Raw genomic sequence first — 25,260 nt, 5'->3', positions numbered from 1 at the left:
TACTTGTCTATCAATTATTACAATATCTTGCCCTCCTTTAGATTTTCAGCGTGGATCTAATACTCCTACTTTTGGTGGGAAGAGCAGTCTACTTCAACTGCGAAATTATTTAATTAAAAATAAAATCAAATATTCAATTATTATACTAGTGTAAAATTAATTTCCTAATTAAGATGCAATCTAACATCGAAATAATTAAATGTAAAAAAAATTAAGTGAGAAACGTATTTAAGATAGAGTGTAACTTTAACATATTTCCGCCTCGATTTCTTGAGAAATGTTAACGACATACTCTCTTTGTCTCTTTATTGGTGCTTTAGTAATTTTTGTATATTCACCTTAGTACTTCTGGTATCGCTTTTATAAAATATACTTAATTTTAAATATCAAATTTTAATTATTTCATGAATTTAATTATTTAAGTTTTATTTTCACAAATTTTATCATCTAATTTTCATAATTTTATGGATTTTATTATAATTTTTTTTTCTACACAAATTTTATCATTCAACTTTTAATATTTTACAAATTTTGTCATTTAAATTTTTTTTATTTTTATATATTTTATCATCACATTGATAACTAAACAAATGATATAAAAAATCAAAGATTTTTGTGTATCAAATAGTTATAATTGATATTAAAAAGTTACTTTCTAAATTCATTGTGGTTATAACCAATGTTATAAACAACTTTTCTATATCATTTATAATTATGATGTAACTTTTTTACATTAATTATAATTATGATGTCAAAATCATCCATTTTTTATTAGTGGTGATGAAATATACAAAAATTAAAAACTTAAGTAATAAAATTTATGAAAATAAAATTTAATTATAAAACTAATTTGTAATTAAGCCTAAATATATCTTCAATCTGCCGATAAAAAAAATAACACATACTCTCTTACATATTTTTAATTGAAATTTGTTGAAAATTATTGAATTGTGTGAGTTTTACTATTTATTTAATAAATATCAATCGTAATTTTATACTCTTTTAAACTTAAATATAAGTAAAAAAAATGTCCAAAATATAAACAAATTTTAACTCATATGTCTAACCTTATTTAAATATGAAGGGAGTATTTTTCAATATAATTGTACAAAATTATACTATTAAAGAATGTGTTTGCCAGCGCTCGTCTTATTTCCTACTCAAAAAGCATAAAATTTTCAAAAGAAAAATAATGAGACCTCTTTAATTAATTGTTTAGCTAGTTATATTTTTATAGAATTTGATGCACACTCTAATTTACTAATCAACAATTATAAGTATATATATGCTTTATCCTCTCAAATATATTTTCTCACTTTTCAAGTGTTAATTTTTTTACAATAATCAAGCTTACAAAATGTTACGAATATAATAAATTTTAATATATATAAAGTGTAAAATACGTATTTACTTTAAATATATACAAAAGCGTACGTGGTGTTATCGTATTCACAGGTAAAACTATTAAAAGATTGTACAAGGTAAAGTATCATATTACCTACGCTAATGACGTCACATTGTAATACGTTATTTAAAATCCAAGATTAAACATTATTATAATATAATAATAAACAAATGCAAAGCACATATCAAGGAATAAAAAAAATGAATGTGAAAAGAAGGATTAAAGTCAATTTCAATGTTAATGGTGTGGTGCGTGATGACCATTATGCCGCCAAATTGGAGTCTTCTTCGCTCTACCTCCCCTATAAATACCACCCACAGTCACCACTCTTTATCCCCTAAGTCCTAACCATCGATAGAACGTGTCTCAGATCCAAACTAATCTAACCACCATGGTGGGTTGGATTGAATTTTCTCTCTCCTTTTTACTCTCCCAAATATATATATTGTGTTGCATTAATATGACACTTAATTTCTAATTAATAAAAATTCTGCAGGAACTAGAAGCTCCACAAGTTAGCACATGGGAAGGGTATGTGGATTGGAGGAACAAGCCTGCTCTTAGAGGTCGCCATGGAGGCATGCTTGCAGCCTCCTTTGTTCTGGGTCAGTCTCAAAATCTTTTCTTTTTTTTTTTTACTCAAAAAATTTCATTTTCACACACTCATACACACATTTATAGGGGCATCTTAAGCCAAATTCAATGGGGACACCGTTTCTTTTTATGTACAACGACGACAAAAAGAATCAAACTTAAATCAGCATGCATATTATTCAAACTCGTTATTAGACTAATCTTAGTGGTTTTTAGGACTCGATTTCGACCAGAGTCCTTTTTTTATGTTAAAGAACAAAAAAAAAGTAGTTTAAGATAAATATAAAATGTTCATAAGGTCATACCATAGAAATTTAATAGTTAGTATGAGACAAATTCATTGTGATATGTCTAGTATTGATTTCCGAGGTGGTTGTGTTTTGTTTATTAGTGGCGGAGATATTGGAGAATCTGGCGTTTTTGGCCAATGCTAGCAACTTGGTGTTGTACCTGAGGCAGTACATGCACATGTCACCTTCAAAGTCTGCGAACAATGTCACCAATTTCATGGGAACAGCCTTTCTTCTTGCCCTCCTCGGTGGTTTCTTATCCGATGCCTTTTTCACCACTTATCGTGTCTACCTGATAAGTGCAGTTATTGAGTTCCTGGTAAGCCACCGCAATGCATTATTATTATTACTACTACACTCTAGCTTGTTTTCTCCATGTGATATGATGATATCACTTTATGCTTTGTCTGTGTTTGTGTAAGTGTATGTTGTGTCTTGTGTTCGACTTTCTCTCACTCAACTCAAACCTACCTACTAAGTTACCTTAATTTGTCTAACTCAAGCTTTTGCACTTATTGTTTTTCCTTTTCCATGATATGTGACTCAGAGAAATGGGAAATCAAATTTTGTGTTTCTCTCTTTCTTTATAAATTTTAAACAGATAAAATTTGTTTAATATTTATTGTACAGGAGAAGATTTACTTAAATATAAAGGAGATTTTCGATTTATTTTTTTCTGGGTGACTCAAGGAACACGTGTCCGGCAAAAGGATGTGACGTGTCTACCGGAATAAGAGTCAGTTGCAAAGGTTTGCAACTTGCAGGAGGGTAGGGTTGAATCAAATGGTGCAATTTATCAAATTCTCATCGAAGAATTGAAAATGTGAATGGTGTTAAAAAACACTTATCCCAACCCTGGATTCCTTTTCTTTTGTTGCAATTCCCTCCCCCACTTGTTGTCTAACAAAACCTTATGAATTGCATGAATTAATGCCCACTCAGATATATACAAGTCAACAAACAGACCAAGTCTAGAATATATTTATTAGTTTGGGGCACAAAATGGGGGAGAGGAAAAAGATACACAATCATTTACATAGGTTTATGTCTCTTCTCAATTGATCCCAATTAAAAATATCACCATAAAGAATGTATACTAGTATATGTTATAAATTATAACCTCGAACTTGCAATCTTAGTGGTGGCCAGGGAAGAAAAATAGAGTAGCTGAGAGAAAGAAAAAAAAAAAGTAATGCATGAGCATGATGCACATAATTATATAATTGATCTTGTGGTCAGCATCTCACAACATCAGTTAAATGGAAAGGGCACATAATATGGCTGTTAGTGTCCGACGACTTTATCCTTTTGCTTAATGGAGTGGAGGAGATAAAATAATATTGGTGGAAGGAGATTTTGTCTTTTTATATAATATGATTTTTTGGTGTTACATGAAGTAAAGATGTGAGAAGATTAATTATATATATATACATGATATAGAATGCTGCTTAATTTATTATAAAGGCTAAAGAGTGTTTTATTTTATTAATTGTTAAAAAGAAAATATTTTTTTAATGTATTAAGTAATTTTATATTATCTTGATTCTTTTAAAAGGTATCTTTAAAAGACTTGTTAGCATATCTTTAATTAATTTATTAAATAAAAGAGGACCCACGTATTATTTTTCATGCAACGTATATTTAATTTCCTCAAGTGCCTAGGACCCCTTTGTTTAGTGCATCAACTTTTGTCGTTTTGGCTCCTCAAATCTCGCCTATAGTATTACGTGTCATCGTGATCACTTACTCTGGCTGTTGTACAACTCTTCCTCGTCTCTTAATTATTTTTAAATGATTTAATAATCATAAAAATTTTTATTTAGCTATAAAATTAATATTCAAACAATTTTTACTGAGATGTTTGACCAGAATCTTTTTGCTCTATTAATTTCTGTTAACTAGTAGTATCTATTTAAGAAGATAGCACGCATATTAAAAACGTAATTAATATATTTGTTTATATTAAAATTATAAAATTATTTATAATAACTGTGTAAATTATCTAAAATTTAAATAGATATAAGAATATAATTAAAATATACTAATTATATATATTTTTTTAAAAACAATACATATAAATAGAAATATTAATGAAATAGAAAAAAATATATAAAAACCAGAAGGAGTAATAAAAAATAGGAATATTAAGTCAGCGCTAATTAACTTTCCAGGGAGCAATTAACCATTTAAATACATGAACTCAGGACAATAACATCTGAGTTCAAATTAATTAAGACATCATTTTCACTTCACGCTATTATTTGGGAACAGCTTATAAATCATAGCCAAGTGAATAAGAATAAGAATTTGTAACGTGTGCTCCAAAGCCTCAACAGCTCATCTCGCGAATTCGTCAATAAATTCCTTAGAGAAAAAAATAAAATTATGCATACTAAGGTGTACTATGCACTACTTAGTAACATCAAGTAATTGATTCATTGGTATTTGGTTGGTATATATCATGTTCATGCCAAGCCTAAGTGCCATTTCTACATCTAGTAGCAGTGCATGGTCCTTGAAAATCTTTGTGGTCATAATGAACACCTTGTCTTCATGTCTTTGTTTTTTATTCTAAAAGGTTTTCTTTTCTAAAATCTACAAATTCTAGAAGTCTTAAAGGCACATATAAGGCAAGTTCACGTATTAACATAGTTATTTTTTAAGCAAAGAAAGTTTGTGAACCACGTGTGTGGTTGTCATTTTGATGATCCATTATCTGATTATCACTACCCTTTCACATATATATCGCATATTGAAAACTTACTCAAAACGCCAACATAGCACAAGTGACATTTCATAACAAAATGTTAATAGTGGATTATAATACGTCCTTGTCCGTGCGAGGTCCAGACACTGAGGTGGGGATGGAGGCATAGACACGTGGCCTAGGACCTTGTTTTATGTTGAAAACTTTTTTTGTGTATAGTACTAGAGCATTCTTTATTATTGGTCTAATATTCGAGGAAATATGGTAGGCACTAGTAGGCACACTTATGATATATGTGTAGTCCAAAAGCATATATCCGCTGGCAAATTTGTGATATTTTATTGGTTTGCTTTCCTGAGCAAAAACAGAGGGAAATAAGGGTTAGAAAAAGATTGGTAGGTGTCACTAATGCGATCAACGCAATGCCCATGCCATGTGCATTGATGTCTAACATTTGGAAGTGGTACCCACCAGTTGATGATATTTTCTTGCAGCTTTTTGTGTTTTGTTGTACATCATATTGGGCCCATGAACTGGGGCAAACTTTGGACTTGGAGGGTCCGGGTCTGCACCTAGTTTGGGCCTTCTATAAAAGCCCTTTCCAGAACCATGGCAAAAACAAAACGAGGTTATTAACTACTAGAACTAGAACAACATAAAATTAGTGAAAAGAAAAAGAGGTTAAAGCAGGAAGTATAATTACTTACTAGTGTTAATGGCCTCTAGAATTGAATGACTTTGGTGAGATGGTTATGGAAAAAAGCATAATAACGTGACTAACGTATTTTAATTCATGTAGCTAATCCTATTCAGTGTCTGATCCTTTTACACCTAAAGTCAATTTCTTTTTCTGTTGCAAAACGTTTTAAGTTAAATTCATAATTGAAATTAATTTTGGCATACATCTCAATTACTTTTGATGGTATAAAATTAATTCTAGCTAGAATTATTTTGCAATTCTTTAAAGCAAATGAGTCCTTTGTAGGTTAGAGTTAAAAATTTGAGTCTTGTGTATGAATGTTCTGACTTCTGATTGAAACAAGATTGTTTCTGGATACTTGTGCTATAGATCCCAAAACCCTTCATTTGAGTTGTGAAGCTGTGAACATGAGATTTTATTACAGATGTTGAATGTAGAAACTAAATCAACTAAAAGGGTTGACACATTTTTCCTTTTTGTTATGCTTTGTTATATATTGCAAAAACGTGACATGGCTAAGGAACTTGGACTTTTTGTGCAGGGTCTGATTGTACTCACCATCCAAGCTCGTGATCCTTCATTGAAGCCACCAAAGTGTGACTTAGACACCCCATGTCAAGAAGTTAATGGTAGCAAAGCAGCAATGTTGTTCATTGGCCTCTATCTGGTGGCTCTGGGGGTTGGAGGAATCAAAGGGTCACTGCCAGCACATGGTGGTGAGCAATTTGATGAAACCACCCCATCTGGGAGGAAGCAGAGATCAACCTTCTTCAACTACTTCGTCTTCTGCCTATCATGCGGTGCCCTTATTGCAGTTACTTTTGTGGTGTGGATTGAAGACAACAAAGGGTGGCAATGGGGTTTTGCAATATCTACTATTAGCATATTTGTGTCTATCCCAGTATTCTTGGCCGGTTCACCAACCTACAAGAACAAGATCCCTTCAGGAAGCCCACTTACAACCATTTTAAAGGTAACTTTCATTGCACCAACCTCTACTTAAGCTATTTGTTTACTTTATAAGAAGAGTTTAATTTAATTTCTATCTACTGTCAATACAAAAGTTTTAAACTGTAGACAAATCAGAAATTAAGATAGGTATGACTTTTGAAATGATTATATAAATATTAATAATCTTATCATATATAATAAATTGTAATTTAATGATGATATAATTTTTTACACCGATAGTGCATACACTATTTACTCTTAAAGATAAGCAAATTTTGCATTTTTTTTCTTCCACTGTTCCTTAAAATTTCTTAAAAAGTTTGTGATTAAATAACTATAAAATCTCTTTACACTACTAATGCATACACTATTTACTCTTATAAGATAGCCTCATATTTCCCATTTCTCTTTCACTATTATCATGAGTTATACCCCTCTCATAATAATTTAGCATGGTATGTGATTCTTTGTTTTGAATTTGAGCAGGTTCTTATTGCTGCTTTACTGAATAGCTGCACCTACAAAAACACTAGCAGTGCAGTTGTGAATATGACTTCAAGCCCTTCTAATCCACACTCAGGTAGAACAGAATCACAACAAGAAACTGTTAAAGCAAGCACAACAACTGAAACCCCAACAAGCAACCTCAAGTTTCTCAACAAAGCAGTTACAAACAAGCCAAGGTATTCATCACTAGAATGCACTGTACAACAAGTAGAAGATGTCAAGGTAGTATTGAAAATGCTACCCATATTTGCTTGCACCATCATCCTCAACTGTTGCCTAGCTCAATTGTCCACATTCTCTGTTGAACAAGCAGCCACAATGGACACCAAGCTTGGTTCCCTAAAGGTTCCACCGTCTTCGCTACCGGTTTTCCCGGTGGTATTCATCATGATCCTAGCACCAATCTATGACCACATCATCATCCCCTACACAAGGAAAGCAACCAAGTCAGAAATGGGAATCACACACCTCCAAAGGATTGGTTTTGGATTGGTACTCTCCATAGTTGCCATGGCAGTGGCTGCTATTGTTGAAATCAAAAGGAAAAGAGTGGCAACTCAGTCAGGGCTACTTGATGATCCAACCAAACCACTTCCTATCACATTCTTGTGGATTGCTTTTCAGTACTTGTTCCTTGGATCTGCTGATCTTTTCACCTTGGCAGGATTGTTGGAATTTTTCTTCACAGAGGCACCAATAAGAATGAGATCATTGGCTACTTCTCTTTCTTGGGCTTCTTTGGCAATGGGGTACTACCTAAGTTCAGTGATTGTGTCTATAGTAAACAGTGTCACTGGAAATGGCACCCACAATAAACCATGGCTATCCGGTGCCAACTTTAACCACTATCACCTAGAGAAGTTCTATTGGCTCATGTGTGTGCTAAGTGGGTTGAACTTCCTACACTACTTGTATTGGGCCACTAAGTACAAATATAGAGGAACAGGTACTACTAATTAATGAAGCAAAGGGGGAAAATTTTTCATATGGTTTAATTGAGAATTTGACTTAAAGAGTTCAATGACCAAATTTTGGCCAAGCCAGTCTTGTGTTGGAGTTGTGTTCAACGGGTGCACAGCATTTACCCCCTAATTCAAATAGCATCGGGATATGTTATATATGTATGTGCTACAATAATAGAATAGAAACAAAAACAAAAATAGTGATATAGCACCATGTGTAATCATTCTAACTCTTTCTTTTATCAATAGTGAGAGCAAAATGGTTTTTATTCAACTTGTGTTTGGGACGGTTTATTAATCTGCACACGATGTGAAATGGGACGACACAACCAAATTAACGAGATCACCCTCATAGTACCAAAATAATAAAAGCCATGCTGCAACTAAAACAAAACAGAGGCAACAAAATATAACTAAATGTGCTTGACTATTTGTTTAGTGTTTTTTTTTTATGTATTTCAAATTAAAGCACTTGTTAGGAGAGTTAATCAAACCATGATGTTGAGGACTCGAAAATAGAATTATCATATATCTTGAAAAGAAAAGGTTTTTATAATATCATTCCTGCGTTGCCTTGGTGAGAGACATTTTATTAGTTTGTAAATAATTGTGGGCCAATTAAATAAGTTTTTGCTATCTAAAATCCACAGTTGACGAATAAAATCTTTAGGCGTGAGGCTATACATTCTGTCGCTTCTTTTTGAAGTTGAATGTTTTTGTATCCTGATTAAACTTGATCTGCATGGCCAAATTGTAAAGATAGTTACCATACAGACTAAGGATGCTGATTCCGCCGCTTCTTTTAAGACCAATATTACTACATCGTTCAGTGGTACAAGGTATCAATGGGATGAAAAGTTAGAATCATCAACCCCATATAATCAAGGAATAAAGATTTTATAATTTGGCAAACAATTTATTCTACCGATGCAACCCTTTTCTTAAAAGCTTTTATCAAACAATTTTTCCTAATTTCGCTTGCATATCATCCCCTGTAACAAAGATAATTTAGTTTGGCTTGTACTATACTCTGACAATGTGAAAGATAAATGCTTATCTATCCCGAGAATGTATAGTTATCTACTCTACCTAAATAAAAAATGAATTGATTTTCTGTGGCCCAAATTGTTGAGGTGATGATTAACACATATTTTTCTCCTAATGCCTAACCTGCAAAAATCCATAGGGTAAAGCCCTACTCAAGTGTTCCGAAGTATACCATTCTCATTCTCATTTAGTTTAGCTATATTTATTTTCTATTTTTAGTTGTGTGTTTCAAAAGTTTAAAGTAACAATATTTAATTGAGTTAAATAAGAAATTGCCATTCATTTCCTCTTTTAATGAACCTAGCTAATGGGGTAGGGGGAAGAAGAAACAGCCATGGTTCCTCAAAAATATTAATTTTCAGAAGCATCACCTTCCATGCCACTACTTGCATGCACAGAAAATGTGTACATACAGCCATTGAATCATCACATCTTGTATTAATGATGCTGCTGCTGATTTTCCCATATGTTTGTGGCACAAGTGGAGATATATGGCCTCCCCTGAGTAAAATTTTAGGTAGATCCAATTTAATTGAATTAATTATATCGTGGTTCATAAATGTTATAGTACACAGTTTCCTCATATTTATATTTGACAGATCTGAGCCATTCCCTGTTGTGTAAGGTGAGTGAAGCGCGATTCTATTCTAAATAGACAAAAACATGGTCCATGCTGGTGAATGTAGTCAGATACTATCATAATAGTTGACAGCCACCACCGTCAAAGTTTCCAATTGAAGTGTGTGAATTGCCGCAAAACACAGAAAGTTTAAGGCCCCATTCAGTCAGAAACAACAGAGTACTCATTTTTTGCAAGACTTGTAACGTTGACCTTATTACTGCTACTAACCAACAGCATGCAGACGCTGCACACTAGTAGTATCTCATAGCCCCACACACATTCACTCTCTTAATTACAAGTAATAATTCACAATTTCACTTTCAACTCTTAACTACAATTAATTGTACGTAGACCGCATGCTCCTTAAATTATTTGGCATCGTGCTTTTATCAATTAATTAACTGATTCATTCATAAGTCTAAGATTGTCAAATCAATGGTAAGTTAGTTTTGATCTTGAGAGGCATACCTACCTAACCTTCCTTACTTTGTAATTAATTACTAATTATATATCATCAAATTATAGAATTGGATAGTTTAGTACGTACTACCGTCATAGGAAAATTCTAGTCGTTAACCGCAGAGTACGTATTGGAGAGGTAATTCAAGTTTTCCTTCACGTACACACGTTTTAAGACATTTGCTTGATGAAATCAAGTGAAAAAAAGAACATGTTAATTATACCATGCATCATGGCCTAATTAGCAAGGTTCAAAATCCACTTTTTAATATGTTAGTAGAAAATGATAACTCACACAAGAATGTATTTTTCAGTATGATATTCAACTCTATTTCATACTAATCATCGTGTCAGAAAAAAAATCAAAATAATTATCATCATTTAAGCTTTTTAATATACCATTAATTTTATTTTACTTATATTTTTTATAATATTAATGATATGAGTTATAAAAATAAAAAATAAATTAATAATAATAAAAATTAATTTTATAAAATTTTTATTATTTTTCATCTATTTATTAATTTTTTTTATGTAAAACAACATTAGACAATAATTATAATCCGAAAGAAAAAGTATCACATAGGAACTACATTTTTCTCTATTTTCCTAATATTACATGTTGACAATGTTAACTTGTACTATTAATTAATATTCATTATTTTTTATCTCTCTTTTTCTATTACATGATTACTACTTATCACCATAACTACATATTTTCCATCCTCTTGTGTCTCTCTAATGGATGGTATCAACTATCATTTTCCAAAGGATTATGTGTCCTCCCAAAACCCTCAAAAGCCTTGCCCCCCCTTTTATCCTCACGAGCTAGCAGACTGTCATTGCTGCTTGCTCTATTCTTTAATGCACAACAAACTCAATATCCACAATAAATTCTTCTGAGAGGGACAGTAACAAAGAGTGAGATAACGCGCAAAAGCGACGATATAAAAGAAGATAGCAGCAGTAAATACAAGAACAAAAAAGTAAAGATAATAGCCTTTGCAACGTAGGAACATAAACACTTCCATAATTAAGCACCCTTCCCTTATAAGTTTGCCTTCTATATAAATAGTTATATATACACACAATCTCGTTGGGGAAAAGAAAACACAGTAGGATCGTATAAGCACTTCTTAGTTCTTACAATGGCGTTCAAGATCAAGAACGCCTCGCCTTTCTTCCTTCTTCTTCTTCTTCTCCAATTCACCATGACACTTCAAGAGGGATCAACAAGTACTGGTGGCCACTGGGTTCAGCTGCAACGCAGCATAGGCATCTCCGCCATGCACATGCAAGTAATGTACGACAACAAGGTGGTGATCTTCGACCGCACCGACTTCGGCCCCTCCAACATCTCCCTCTCCGGCCACCGCTGCCGCTTCAACCCCCGCGACCTCGCCCTAAAACTCGACTGCACCGCCCACTCCGTCCTCTACGACCTCGCCACCGACACGTTCCGCCCCCTCACCCTCCGCTCCGACGCTTGGTGCTCCTCCGGCGCCCTCACCGCCTCCGGCACCCTCCTCCAGACCGGTGGCTTCAACGACGGCTACACAAAACTCCGCTCCTTCACCCCTTGCCCTAGCCACAACACCTGCGACTGGCTCGAACACAATAACCACAACCTCTCCACAAGCCGCTGGTACGCCTCAAACCAGATCCTCCCCAACGGCAAAGTCATCGTCGTCGGCGGCCGCAACTCCTTCACCTACGAATTCGTCCCAAAGAACCAAAACGACGCGTCGTCGTTTTGGTTCTTACCGTTCTTGAAACTCACACGCGACCCCAACCGCGGCGAGGAGAACAATCTTTACCCGTTCTTGCACCTCCTCCCCGACGGCAACCTCTTCATCTTCGCCAACCGGAATTCCATTCTCTTCGATTACACCAAAAACAAAATCCTCCGCAACTTTCCATTAATCCCAGGCCAAGAAAAAAGAAACTACCCTAGCACCGCTTCCTCCGTTCTCCTCCCGTTAAACCTGACGGGACTAACTAACGGACAAACACGTTTGCCGGAAGCAGAGGTTATGATATGTGGCGGCGCGTACCCCGGCGCGTATAGCTTGGCGAACAAGTTAAGAATATTTCTAGAAGCTTCTAGAACGTGCGGGAGGTTGAAAGTGACGGATGAAAATCCTGAATGGGTTATGGAAGTTATGCCAATGCCTAGGGTTATGCCTGATATGATTTTGCTTCCTACTGGTGATTTGATTATTTTGAACGGTGCAATGAATGGTAGTGCGGGATGGGAGAATGCGGTGAACCCGGTTTTGCATCCGGTTATGTATAAACCCGGTTCGGCCGATCCGTTTAAGTTACTGGCTCCAGCGAGTACTGGAAGATTGTATCATTCTTCTGCAGTGTTGGTGCCAGATGGCAGGGTTTTGGTAGGTGGGAGCAACCCGCACCGGGTTTATGATTTTCGGGCCAACCCGTACCCGACGGAGCTGAGTATGGACGCGTATTACCCGGAATATTTGGGGGTGGAATTTGAGAACTTGAAGCCCTCCATTCTCACGGTGGAGGCGGAGAATAATACGGCGTCGTACGGGAGATTGTTTGCTGTGACGTTTGAACTGAAGGAGTACCGTGAGGGAGGGGTGGGAGTCACGCTCGTGGCGCCGTCGTTTACCACGCACTCGTTCGCGATGAACCAGAGGGTGCTGGTTTTGGACGTTGTGGCGGTTCAGGAGGTGGCGAAGTTCGGCTACAAGGTGGTGGCGCGTGGGCCCCCCTCGCTCGCGGTGGCACCACCGGGGTATTATATGCTTTTTATAGTGCACGCGGGAGTTCCCAGCGCTGCGGTTTGGGTTCAGGTTAAGTGACTGAGGCTGCATGGTTTGGAAGTTTGAAATCAGAATTATGGTTTGGACAAAAATGTGTAAGTTTTTGTCCAAATGGTAATTTTGAGTTTCATAGGGGAAATCGTAATGGGATATTGAGGCATTCGTGTGGATGTATAGATTAGAGGGGTAATTTTGAGGTTTCGACTCGATCAGACACACCACCTATTCTTTTTGCCCTATATGCTGTTGTACATCTTTTTAATTTCCCATTTCATGTTATTTTTGGAATTCTCTATTCTGTTTAAGACTTTAAGTTATCCATCAGTTTTTGCTGAATCTTATTTTATCAACCGAGTTTTTCTTTTCTTCCTTTTGTTAGTAAAAAATAGTAGCATATCTACCATTTTAATTTGTCACCTGTTCATCTACTTAAAGAGTTAAAGCCCACGAATTTAGTGTGGTACTTAGTAACCTCTCCTTCTAAAGTGCTCTAACTAATTAATAACAAGCTAAGTTTTTTTTATTAATTACAGTAGTTTTCTAGAAATGTAAGATTAAAGACATGCATTAAGAAGAAAAAGAAGATATAGTTTAAATTCAATATTAAGATATTATAATACACTATGAAGATATTTATAACACTTATTTATTTAATTAACTGAGTTAAACCTCGTGTTAAATCAATATTAATTTGCTTTAAGACTTTATCTGTGAATTGCAATAAACACTCAAAATGGATGAAGGCCTTCTTTTCTTTAAAGAAATATAGATACTTTAATATTCTACTAAAATTAATACGTGCTGTATTAGTTACTCTTAAATTTGACCATTCAATAGCTAAATTAAAAAAAAAAACATAAAAAGGTCAATGCAGGTCAATTTTATCAAGTGGGAAAAAGCATAATGATAAAAGATAAGATGAAAATAGTACAAGTCAACTTTTATTGCTACATTACGGAAAATAAATGCAGTTAGGAAATATAATACATTTTATTTATACACGTCCAACAGAGAATGTTTTCTTACAATTGACAGTATGGACTCTCTTTTTTTTTCTTCTTCACAAATTAATTCTTTTACCTTTCTATCATCTCAACAATCACCAATTGAGATTGATTATTTTTTCGAATGGATTAATATTTCTGGGAAGTAGGCAAATATTATTTGTTCCAAACTCACATGATCCTTTTGCTACGACTCAGAAGATCCCGCAGTCATTGATAAACTCCTCACTGCAACCTTGACTACACCAACCACACTAAGTTGTCTCTTCTCAGGACTCAAACAATGGCTATCATCGTTTTTATTGTTGTCTTCTATTTGAACTCCCACAAAGTATGCAACCTGAACAAACAGAGGATTCAGTAATTGTCAGTATAATTAGCAGAATATTTTCCGTGACTTCACTATTACAAAAAATTTCACCATAAAAAAGGGGCAGAATAAGTTGGTGTTGGTCTACATTTTGCACACAGATTTCACCAGTTTAGCTTGTATGCAACTAAAATAGAAGTGGGTAATAAATCATCAAATTCAAGGCATGTAAATGTGAAGGACTATCACATGATGTATAGTGTATATACACTTAAAACCCGTATATGAAGCTGAAAGCATCTCTTCCCAAAGTGCTTGTAATGGACCCGTGACTAAATTAAATCCGCAAGATCCTTATTGATTGTATCCATGGGAAAACAAAATTCACCCAATTAACTAATGATAGTTGGTAACTCAAATTAAAAAGCCTGGATCAATAAGTCTATTGCCTATTCTAAGGAAAATAGATTGGACGGGAGGAGGCTAGACCTGGAATTTTCAACCTTTTAGCCACAGAAAGAAAAGAATGTGTGGAATAATCCAGGTATCAAATGGGTAAACGAGAGACCAAATGCTCGCATTTGAAATTGTAATCAGGTACAACAATGGACTGTAAAAATTATCCAAATAACTAAGATAGAATTGCGAATATTTATTAAGGCATCAACTACAATGTCTGCTACTACTCTTCATCATAAGACTCTCATCTCAGCCATCAGATTACATCAATTCAATTCTAGAAATTATAGATCTATAAAGTTAACGGTAGATGATGATACATCACCAAAACTTACTGTAGGGAAATTTCCAATGAACCAATCTTGAATACGTTATAATTTTTTGCAAATCAGTTTACTGACTTCATTGCTTGAATGTTTTTTCTTTTTGGTGGGGGATTAGTAAGAACTGGTAAAAAGCAACCAAATAGAATCAGTTTTGTTACTATATGAATGATTACCTTCTTAACAACCTAGCCTTAGAAAATGATTTTTCCAGACCAACAAAGCACTTCCCATGCACAAGGAATGAGAAATTTCAGAGTTTAGAATCATAAAGGGGGGATACTTCAACAAACAACATAAAAACTTCTGTAAATTTAAATATTGGTATGCATTACGACCTGACTGATTAGAATACTAAAAAAATTGGTACGGTCAAAGCAGCAAAAACAGAAGCTGTCATCTAATTTCTCCAATATAAAGACCATAATCATGTTTGATTGTGTTGAAATCCTCGCTGCTGTCCAATCAGACTGAGGAAAACAAACGACTGACAAAAAGAAAAACAGGCGTTTAAGATTTATATTTCAGCTAGTAAATACTCTGTCAACATTACCTTGCCAGAAGCATCACGAACGGGTGAGATATGAAGAAAATTCCAAAATGAGCTTTTGTCCTTCCTGTTAGTGTTGCAGAAAACTAATTCAGCATATTCAATAAATAAACTTCACGGCTTAGGCAGCAGACACAAAAGTGAAGTATTAACCTGTAATTCAAAATACGTACTGTGCATGGTTGTTCTGTTTTAATGCTTTCCCTTATCTGAACGTAAGCAATAAGAGAAAGGCATAACAAAATGGTCCATTCCCATTAGTCTAAGACTCTAAGTTGCCAAATTACAAGACAAAATTAAAAAACCTATGGCGAGAAGAAGTGTATCACCAGATGTAAAGTCGAGGTATCGGTATCTGTTCCACCTAAAAATCTACAGTTGTGGCCCAAAACTTCATTTTTTGCATAACCTATTCAAGTAACAGGATAATTGAAAACATAAGTAAATCTGAGCTATAGGTTTTAGATCCATATATCAGATGTCAGAATTTAGCTGTAAATGATCGTGAGGCTTTTTTATAAGGCTAAGTTTGGATATTCAATAAACACTTGAAAAAAAAGACAATGAACCAAACTTCTTCCACCAGTTAAAATCAACTTATGTGTCTCAGTTATTAGATGAAAACTTGAGATGAAAGTGGAAATGCATAGGCTGATATTAACTTGAGATGAAAATTTAATTCATTTTACATTTGTAGAAGTTCATTTGAAGTTGATCTAATTTATACAAGGTAACGGCTTTAGAACCTGTCAATTTCAAGAAGGCGTCACTAGCATAAACAATAGGCATGTCTGGTAAATGCGGATTAGTTCTGCATGGAAACTCAAAATCATACAAACAACAAATTAAGGGTCTGCAAAAAAGCATAAAGCTTGCGGTAAAGTAATAACAAAACTAGACATTTCCAATAACTCACAATACAAAGCTTTGTTTGATTCTACCAAGAGAAATAATCAAGGATGTGCTTAAAAGACCCACGTCAGGAATGCTGGACCTCTTTCTACACACCAATCTCCCTGTGGCCTCACTGTAATGGGTTAGCACAGAAAATATACTGTCCATGGCAGTAACAGCACTTCGCTTCTCATCATCACTCGCCTCACACGGCTCTTCTCTCTCCACTTCTGCATCCCACAAAGCTAAAAAATCAGTAGAACCCAAACACTAGGACAATTACTGGGAGACCAAAAGGAACTATTACAATTCTGCATCAAATATCAAGTTTAAAATACATTTTAACTTTTTTTCTTTATTTAGCATAACCTAACATGATCAAAAAGCACATGTATCTACGTTTTGTCCTAAAATTATTTTTAATTATGCGACTAATTTAATTATTAGGGTTGGTGAAGCAACGCTTGAGTACGAAGCACTCACTTGACATGCATGAAAAAGTAAAGAAAAGGAAGAAAAAAAAAACAAAACAAAGAAATAAACCTCTGACATCAGGTTCGAGCACTTGCTCCAATGAACAAACGCGATCAATCTCCGCCAACGAATCCACGCACACTTCCTTCCGACAGCACCCGAACCCGAAATCCCTCACTCCGGACCCTTCTTTTTTCTGAAGCGGTACCTGTACGGCAACAAAGTGCACGACGGCGCCACCGTCGCTGCTGAAAACAGGGGAAACACGAAAAAGCATCCAAAACGGCGTACCGTCTCTGCGGTAGTTGAGTAAAACGACCTGCGCGTTTCGCTCCTCTCTAACGGCCTCGCGAATTTCGATTACGGATTTTCGGGATGTTCGTGGGCCCTGGAAGATGGCTGCGGGCCGGCCCAGGACTTCGCGGAGGGAGTAGCCCGTGAGCTTGAGGAAGCCCGGGCTGGCGAAGACGATGGGGTGGCCGGGGATGGAGGGGTCGGTGATGGTGAAGCTGTCAGGCAATTCGCCGAGCGAGTCGCGCGCGTGGCGGGTGTAGCGCGCGTCGAAGGAACGCTGGATTGTTGTTGAACCTAGCTCCTGCTCCAGCTCCATCGGCATCGGCGTTGTTGGTGTTGTTGTGTGTTCTTGTTCTAGAACCTTCTTCGATGACGATTCTTCTTCTGCTTCTCGCGGTTGTTCCCAATCCCATGTGAACTCGCGCTGCTGCTGCTGCTTCTTGTTGTTGTTCTGCTTCCGGTGAATTATGGAGTCATGAAAACGACGGCGTTTAATGCTGTGAGAAGAAGAAGGAGGAAGAGAATATCTGAGGCGAATTGTGGTGGAATAGAAGGGTAGCCATTAACTGGTGTTTGAATTATTGAATGGAAAATGAAAGGGGGAACTGGGTGGACACAAGAGGAAGGAAGCAACTGAGGGAGGAACCATTCCCCTACGCAGCAAACCGGAGTCACATAAATTTCTTACATTTTCCTTATAAATTCAATTAAATATTGTTATGCTTTTTTAACTTTATCCTTTTTTCCTCTTACGGTAACCCATTAACAATACTAGTAGTAGTTATCAACTTATCATGCACAGTACATCACTACACGTAGTTTTTCAACTTCATGTACGAAAAAAAATCTTGGTTACGAAAAGTTTAGGTAAGTTCTGTACAAAAAATGAGATAAGTTTGATTTTGAGAACTCATAGATCTCAAAGTTCAAATAATTCATACTAATTAGTTGCCAACAAGATGTTCACATTAATAATAAATATCAAACTTATATTATTTTGAAATATTAATTACCTCACATGAGTTTGATTTTGACATGCATGCTAATTGCATCCGTACTATATTATACTTTCCCCTGGGGCCGAAAATGAGTTAATATGAGTTTATCTTGGCTGGATTCCATAAGCCTTGATATGGTTCAAGTTTGATATAAAAAAAAATTAACTTGGATTTAATTAAGTTGAAGTCCGTGAACAATTTAATTTAACTGGTTAATCTAATTCGATTCAAAATTGTTGTTACATATTTTTATTTCATTTCATATAAAAATAAAATTAACATGAAATATTAAAGATAAGATTAGTTTAGTTAGTTAAAGTTAGTTTGGTTAGTTACAAATTAGATTAACTAGTTATAAGTTAGTTACTAACTAATTATGTTATATAAGGCACATTGCATTTATGTTATGAGTGGGGTTTGCTCATTTGAACATTACCCCAATATTAATGAGTTTTACCTTGCTTTATCTTTCTCTTTTTTTCTCTCTTCCATTTGCACTCATTCATTCATGACAAACATGAGATTTATCATGGTATCAAGTCATACCACCCTTCATTTTTCGCCTGCTTCATTTTGTTTGCAAGTCATTATCTTTGCACTAGCCAATGTCAAAATCAGTTTGATCCCAACGCTTCTTTTTTTTCGCTTCGTTCATTTTTTTTGTTTAGAGAAACAGTCTTGCTACTCACCATTTCCAGTTCCCAATGCAGATCCTTCTTCAACAATATTGCTCACCCTTTCTTTACTCAAAACATATTGACTTTTTACCATTGCAACCTCTTTTGTGCCTTGCCGATTACGATGTCATCAGATTTTCATCATCCATATGTGAAGAAATATCAGAGTTGTTCTTGTCAGCACTCCTTTTGGTTCTACTTCAGACAATTTTTTTGTGGCCTTTCCCATCTGCATTTGAACTCTGTGTGCCACGTGATACCAAATTCATATCAGAAACAACTGATAAATCCATGAACTCGATTTTGCGTGAAAGATGTTCAACAAAACTAGGATTCTGAAGAGCCTTCTCAAAGAAGTTCAACAATTTTACGTGATACCGTCTAATAATTGCTGCAAAAAATCTTTCAACTTAGGCTTTGTTGTTGACTGATGCTGTTTGAAGTTATAAATATTGGATTCAAAAGAAGTTTTCTTATGGGAAAGTCTTGCACTATTTCAAAAAGGTGCACACCAATTGTTTGGTGATTAATCTTTTCATTGTTTCATTGATATTTGGCCTATTTTGGCTTATTGTTTTCAGCCTTTTAAGTTTATTTTGATGATTTTAGCTTAAGTCATGTGTGGTGGTTAAGAATTATTCATTTGTTTGCTTCTTCCATGGTGATTAAGTATTGTTTTAGCTTTTGCCATGGGTGGTTAAGCCTTGGTTATTGTTGGTTCACAAAGTGTTTATGAAAAGTTCTCATTAAAGATAAATTTTGTTATTCTTCTATTTTGTTAATGTAAACTTCTGTCCATGGTGATTAAGCATTGTTTAAGCTTTTGCCATGGATGGTTAAGTATTGAATTGTTATTTTGCTTCTGTCTTGAGTGGTTAAGCATTGATCTTAGCTTCTTCTCTTGATGGTTAAGCCTTGTTGCCTCTGCAAGTGGTTAAACTTTAAGGTATAGTTTCTGCTCTTGGTGGTTAAGCTTTAATAGTTTTCTAGATTGATGATTTGAGTTTTTGTCAAATAGCCTTATTGTTGATTTCGCTTGATGGTTAAGCTTTGATGCTTACTTTGGACTCTTGGAAGAAGATTGGGAAAGTTGATGATGGTCGAAGATTTTTAGAAGATATGCACCATGTCCACACCTACATTTTGATTTGTTTCTAGATTTCTATTTTGGCCGATGTATTTTCGACATATTCCAATTTTTTAGACTTTATTTTCATTTCCTTTGATGTTGATGTACTGTCTTCTCCAATCTAAAAGTATTTTCAACACCTTCTAACATGCGGGGTATTAAAGATATGTATTAGTTTAGTTAGTTACAAGTTAGTTTGATTAATTACAAATTAGTTTAGTTAGTTACAATTAGTTGCTCTTATGACTAATTACGTTATATAAGGCACATTGTATTTATGTAATCAGTGAGTTTTGCTCATCTTAGCATTACCCGGATGTTAATCAATTTTACCTTTCTTCATCTTTCTCTCTTCCACTCTTCCGTTTTTCTCTCTTCCATTTGCACTCATTCATTCATGATAAACATGAGATTTATCATAAAATTAATTAAAAATTAATTATTCATAATTCAAACAAGTTAAACTATACTAATAATTTAAGTTCATCTTATTTATTAAAATTAACATTTACTTTAAATTCAACTCATTTAATTCAAGAATCAAATTCAATCAATTATCAAATTAAAATTTAAATTAATTTAGAATTGGTTAAATTCATTATCAATCTTAACTTTAACTCTGAAGGGCCTTTTTCATGACTTTCTCATTAAAAGGCACTTTACTATGTCAAGAAAGAAAGAGGTTTATAAACTAATTATCTTAATTTTTAAGTTATGTAAGATTTTTTAGTGTACTAAAACAAATTATGCTGTCTTGATAATTATTAAAACAGGATTTTTTTTAAAGAAATGAGATGTTAATAGAAAAGATATTTCAGTCCGCGCTAGATTTTTTTCCTTCTTAATTTTACGAAAACTAATAATTTCTCTGATCATTGTACCATACTCTGAAACGAAAATTATCGCATTTTTTAAGACAAACAAAACCACCATAGTCTTTATGTGAGTACGTGAATTATTAACAATGATAAAGTGCAAGATATTTTTCAGTTATAGCACGACTTCAAGTCAAGTAAATGGACCAGTGAAGCAACATCTACAACACAAAGAAGGGGAAAAAATAGTCAGGGAAAGCCACAACCATACGTTTGTCAATTTGCTTTGTATAGTTCAAAACCCGGTTTCTCACCAGTCATTATCCATTAACAGCGACGATTTTTTTTTATTCAGGCTATATAAATTATAAGCAACGATAGATTTTGAATTTTACAATGAAAGAGTAGAAAATACGAAAGAATTCGAAAGTAATAACCATATGGTATTAAGTAACTTAGTACATTTCAAAACCATGGGTTCAAAGCCCCGGGTGAAACGGTTTCAAGTGAGTTTCAATTTTGATAGACAACAATCGAAACTAACAAATGTGCATGTTGGCTCTTACCAGATTCTTATCCAATCCGCGTCATCACTTAGTAGACATGTTTTTTGTTTGTTTCGGTAACGTGTGAGTTTCGTTTTGATTAAGATAAGCTGATAAAATGGCAGAGGGCGTCTTGGGTTTGGACTGTTGCGAGTGAATAGTCCTAATCATTGAATTCTCTCTCGTTTTTTGTTTTCGTCCGGTAAAGTTAGAGATTGCTGTGCGTTTGAACTTTGAATTGTATTGAATTTTCTTACTTAAGTGTTTTAGATTTATCTTAAAATTAATTAATATTAAATAAAATTACCTAATAAATATATAAACTGCATTTTAAGGGATGAGACAGTGGAGGTCCAGGATCAGATTTTTCCAAGGAGTGAGATAGCCGATGCGAGACTTGAATATTTTCAATAAAGTAATCTAAACATCTAGTTCAAATGATTAAGCAATCCTGTATCGATTATTGTAAAAAAAATTATATTTAAGTTTAATTCTTACCAATTACTAAAAAAATTGATGTTTTAGTTTTCAATAAAATATTAAAATTTTTATTTTAAATTTATCTATAAAAAAATTACATCAATTTAATGACTTTTGAAGTTATGGCAATGAGCAAGGCACTAGCATACAACATTAACACAAGGATTTGGAATTCATAAACTTAAAAAATGGTAGCTAAGCATCATTTGATAAACTTCAGACATGATAGCAATGCTTAATTTCATAAAATGACCATTTTGAGACGGACTTATGGACTTATAACGTAAGGATCGAGTTGTGACTTGCAGAAGACAATCATCAAATAAGAAAAAACAAAAGAAAACTTAATAATAGTCATAATTTTTAATCGTCACTATATTAAATACACTTAATATGTGTTGTTTGAAACTTAAAAAGAATATCATGGAAGACAATGTCACAATAGAATTGTTGGAGACAAAATGCTCTAGAAAAAAAGTATGTGAAAAAAAGGTATAATTAAGCCAAAATATTTAATATATGTGTTTTTATATAAAATATATTTAGCCTAATATAAAGTAAAGTTATGAAAAAATATAATAAACACACAATATAAATTAAATTATCCTATCGACAAACTTAGTTCTTTTGTCAATTTTTGTCTATTTAAAATCTTATTTTCTATTTAGAAAGTGGAAAATTTACAATAAATTTGAGAAATGAAACAATTTTTAAAATTTAAAAGTTATAAAAGATTGATAAAATTTGAAGAATTTAATAAAATACAATATTTTTTTTACTGTAATAAAATATAATATTAAATTTTGAAAAGAAGGAAAATTTATTTATTTTTTATATTAGATTAAATTTATTATTTTAATTAGTAAATTTTGAGCGAACAAAAGTTTTTAATTATAGACACCAAAATCAAGTTTGACGGAAAGTTTAAGAACCAGAAATATATTTTATTTTAAGTTAATGGATATTTTTTAGTATTTAAATATTTTCTTTGTAATTTTTTTATTTTCAAATACGATTACTTAAATTTACCACCAATTTTATAATTTTGTAATTCTTACATCTTAATACATTATATTTTTTAAATATATAATGATAATAATAAAGTTTGAACTTAAATTCCTCACTTTTTTACTGTACTTAAATTCCTCATTTGCTAGGTGGATCCCAGTAGTTATTCTTGATACATTGTACAAAAGTGAGGGTGTTATTTACATAAATAAATTTTTAAAATTATATAATCTTAATAAACCATAGTTACATTTAAAAAATAAATTTTATATAATACATCAATAAAATAAAATATTTTAATTCAAATAATTTACATCTGATATTTTAATTATAGAAGCTTTATTTTTTCATTTATTCTCGCTTAATATAACAAGACTTTCATTATTATTAATAAAATTAATTATTATTATTTGATAACTACAAAATTTGAGTTTGATTGATAGTGAATTTTGACTATGAATGATTAAAATTTATCTATTGTTATCTTTAATGGACTAATGAGGATTTTAATATTATTGTAATTTTTTACCAGTAAGATTCAAAAGAAGGAAAATATAAATGATTTGGAGAGAAAAAATTGGTGAAAAAACTTGAATAAAAGTTGAAGATTAGGACATCTCATTTAACGTACAAGACAAGTCTAACGTGTTTCCTCGTTTAGCGGTCAAACTAAAGATCCACTTAGAGTGGATTCACATCAAGTACGAGATCACCGCCATACTTATTAAGTTCAGACACCGTCGCGCTCAACACGTGATCACATTGTTATATTTGCTAAGCACGAGGTCGGGTAAATTTTAGCAAGCCAAACTCTTGTAATGTAAACCCCATTGTATATTTAATGTAATTCCAGTTTTTATTACTCTTTTTCTGTGCTTTATTGTCATGTATTGTTTAGGAGGTAATACATTAGAAAATTGTTATTTTCTAAGGACAGGAAAAAGGGTGGAAATTGATATTGCATTAAATAGAAAAAAATTTATTAACATTAGATAGAAAAAAATTATTATCATTGTATCACAAGTAGTTTTGACATGCTAAACCCTAACACATTTACATCATAAATTCATCTTTTGCATTCAAATTATTTTTCATTTTTTTTTATCTTCTTATCTTTTACTTCTACCCTCTAATTTCTCACCTTTAATTCTTTGCCTCTTTTACTCCTTCTAATTGTTTAAAAATTTAGATTTACACCGATCTAAATACAAACAAAGTCCAACATTCTCTTTAAATAATAAATTTTATTTAAATTAAAATTATCTATATAAAATATACAAAATTTGTTAGCAGATAATGTTTTTTATATTATAAAGATACTACCACTTGTTGCTTCATTTGTAAGGAAATTTTGAGCTTTGCAGCATCGCCCATTGCCCATCGTCACGTGTGCCTTTTATATCACTAGTTTGTAGTGAGATTCGGAAGTGCACAAGGGAGCTTCATTATGTGTCATGTAGTGAGTTTGTACCCTTTAGATTTTTTTTTTCGAATCTAGAATGCACTAATTTTAGTAATTCCCGTAGAAGAGTCTATATAATATATATAACCACGAAATATAACAAAACACTTCGAGGTAGTTGTGTGTTTAGCGATAGAACAAACTATGGGACAAATGAAAATCTCAATTTCTAACTTGCTTATCATGGAAATGTAGTGCCTTATAATTTTAAGGTGTTGATGGAGTTTAACTAAATAAAATCTCACATGTTAAGTTGTAGGTTTAGGTTTTTAGGGACTTTATTTGTAATTTTAAGGTGTTGATGTAGTACTTTTATTATTTGATTAATCTTACCTGTATTTTGTAGTTTAGGAATACACTCGATAAAGATTCTCCGTGAGTGGTATGTAGTTTTCCCTTCATTTTTTCTTGGTATGATATCTTGGATTATGTACTTTGTAACACCCAATATTATGATGTGCATTTTTCAAATGTTGTAGTACTTCAGTTCTATGTTAAGTAATCATGTTGTTTTAAATTTAAAATTAACATTTTTTTTTAGTTTTTAGGATTATTCCATTTATTTATGTAATTTTTTCTTATTAAAAAAATTAGTTAAATTGACTAAATATGCATGTGAGTGTTATAAATCAATCATTAATATTGGTTCAATTTTTATAAATCAATTTTTTTTTCTTTTTTTTTTCTTTTTCTAAGTATCTTATATCATAATGAGTATTCATCAAATATATTTTAAATAAAAAACTATTATTATTTCTTTCAAAGTGTTTAAAATACTTTCATCTCTTTTTTATTTATAATA

General features: G+C 33.2%; 3 protein-coding genes across 7 annotated transcripts; 2 read left to right on the top strand and 1 right to left on the bottom strand.

Annotated features, from left to right (window-relative positions):
* Positions 1-1,558: 1,558 nt before the first annotated feature.
* LOC100801999 (protein NRT1/ PTR FAMILY 4.6) lies at positions 1,559-8,390 on the top strand. The gene is made up of 5 exons (XM_003519050.5): positions 1,559-1,799; positions 1,902-2,010; positions 2,391-2,608; positions 6,238-6,669; positions 7,134-8,390. Exons 1-5 carry the CDS (start codon positions 1,797-1,799, stop codon positions 8,112-8,114), a joined length of 1,743 nt encoding a protein of 580 aa, XP_003519098.1. The 5' UTR covers positions 1,559-1,796; the 3' UTR covers positions 8,115-8,390.
* A 2,556-nt stretch (positions 8,391-10,946) lies between these two features.
* On the top strand, positions 10,947-13,360 carry LOC100813021 (aldehyde oxidase GLOX). The gene has a single exon (XM_003519726.5). It carries the CDS (start codon positions 11,393-11,395, stop codon positions 13,073-13,075), a length of 1,683 nt encoding a protein of 560 aa, XP_003519774.1. The 5' UTR covers positions 10,947-11,392; the 3' UTR covers positions 13,076-13,360.
* A 583-nt stretch (positions 13,361-13,943) lies between these two features.
* On the bottom strand, positions 13,944-18,070 carry PLP1 (PAS/LOV protein 1). Of its 5 annotated transcripts, none has more exons than NM_001361154.1 (7): positions 17,120-18,049; positions 16,599-16,821; positions 16,429-16,493; positions 16,012-16,091; positions 15,836-15,891; positions 15,686-15,749; positions 13,944-14,380 (listed from the first exon to the last, which is right to left on the bottom strand). In NM_001361154.1, exons 1-7 carry the CDS (start codon positions 17,664-17,666, stop codon positions 14,228-14,230), a joined length of 1,188 nt encoding a protein of 395 aa, NP_001348083.1. In that variant the 5' UTR covers positions 17,667-18,049; the 3' UTR covers positions 13,944-14,227. The 5 variants fall into 5 exon arrangements, with proteins under 5 accessions (NP_001348083.1, NP_001348085.1, NP_001240221.1 ...); NM_001361156.1 differs by having other exon boundaries at positions 15,856-15,891; NM_001253292.2 differs by having other exon boundaries at positions 16,599-16,806.
* Positions 18,071-25,260: the final 7,190 nt, after the last annotated feature.

This window comes from Glycine max, chromosome 2 (assembly GCF_000004515.6).
Source record: "Glycine max cultivar Williams 82 chromosome 2, Glycine_max_v4.0, whole genome shotgun sequence".
NCBI classification, from domain to species: Eukaryota; Viridiplantae; Streptophyta; class Magnoliopsida; order Fabales; family Fabaceae; genus Glycine; species Glycine max.
This window is presented reverse-complemented; position numbering and strand designations above follow the sequence as displayed.

Bases quoted from the DNA above. Each gene is read 5' to 3' on its own strand.
- LOC100813021 (XM_003519726.5), top strand. From the start codon at position 11,393: ATGGCGTTCAAGATCAAGAACGCCTCGCCTTTCTTCCTTCTTCTTCTT.
- PLP1 (NM_001361154.1), bottom strand. From the start codon at position 17,666: ATGCCGATGGAGCTGGAGCAGGAGCTAGGTTCAACAACAATCCAGCGT. The intron at 16,822-17,119 runs GTTTATTTCTTT...CTGATTTTTTAG, and splicing joins GCTCGAACCTGATGTCAGAG to CTTTGTGGGATGCAGAAGTG. The intron at 15,750-15,835 runs GTTAATACTTCA...CAACACTAACAG, and splicing joins GTACGTATTTTGAATTACAG to GAAGGACAAAAGCTCATTTT.
- LOC100801999 (XM_003519050.5), top strand. The intron at 2,011-2,390 runs GTCAGTCTCAAA...TTTGTTTATTAG, and splicing joins TGCAGCCTCCTTTGTTCTGG to TGGCGGAGATATTGGAGAAT. The intron at 2,609-6,237 runs GTAAGCCACCGC...CTTTTTGTGCAG, and splicing joins GTGCAGTTATTGAGTTCCTG to GGTCTGATTGTACTCACCAT.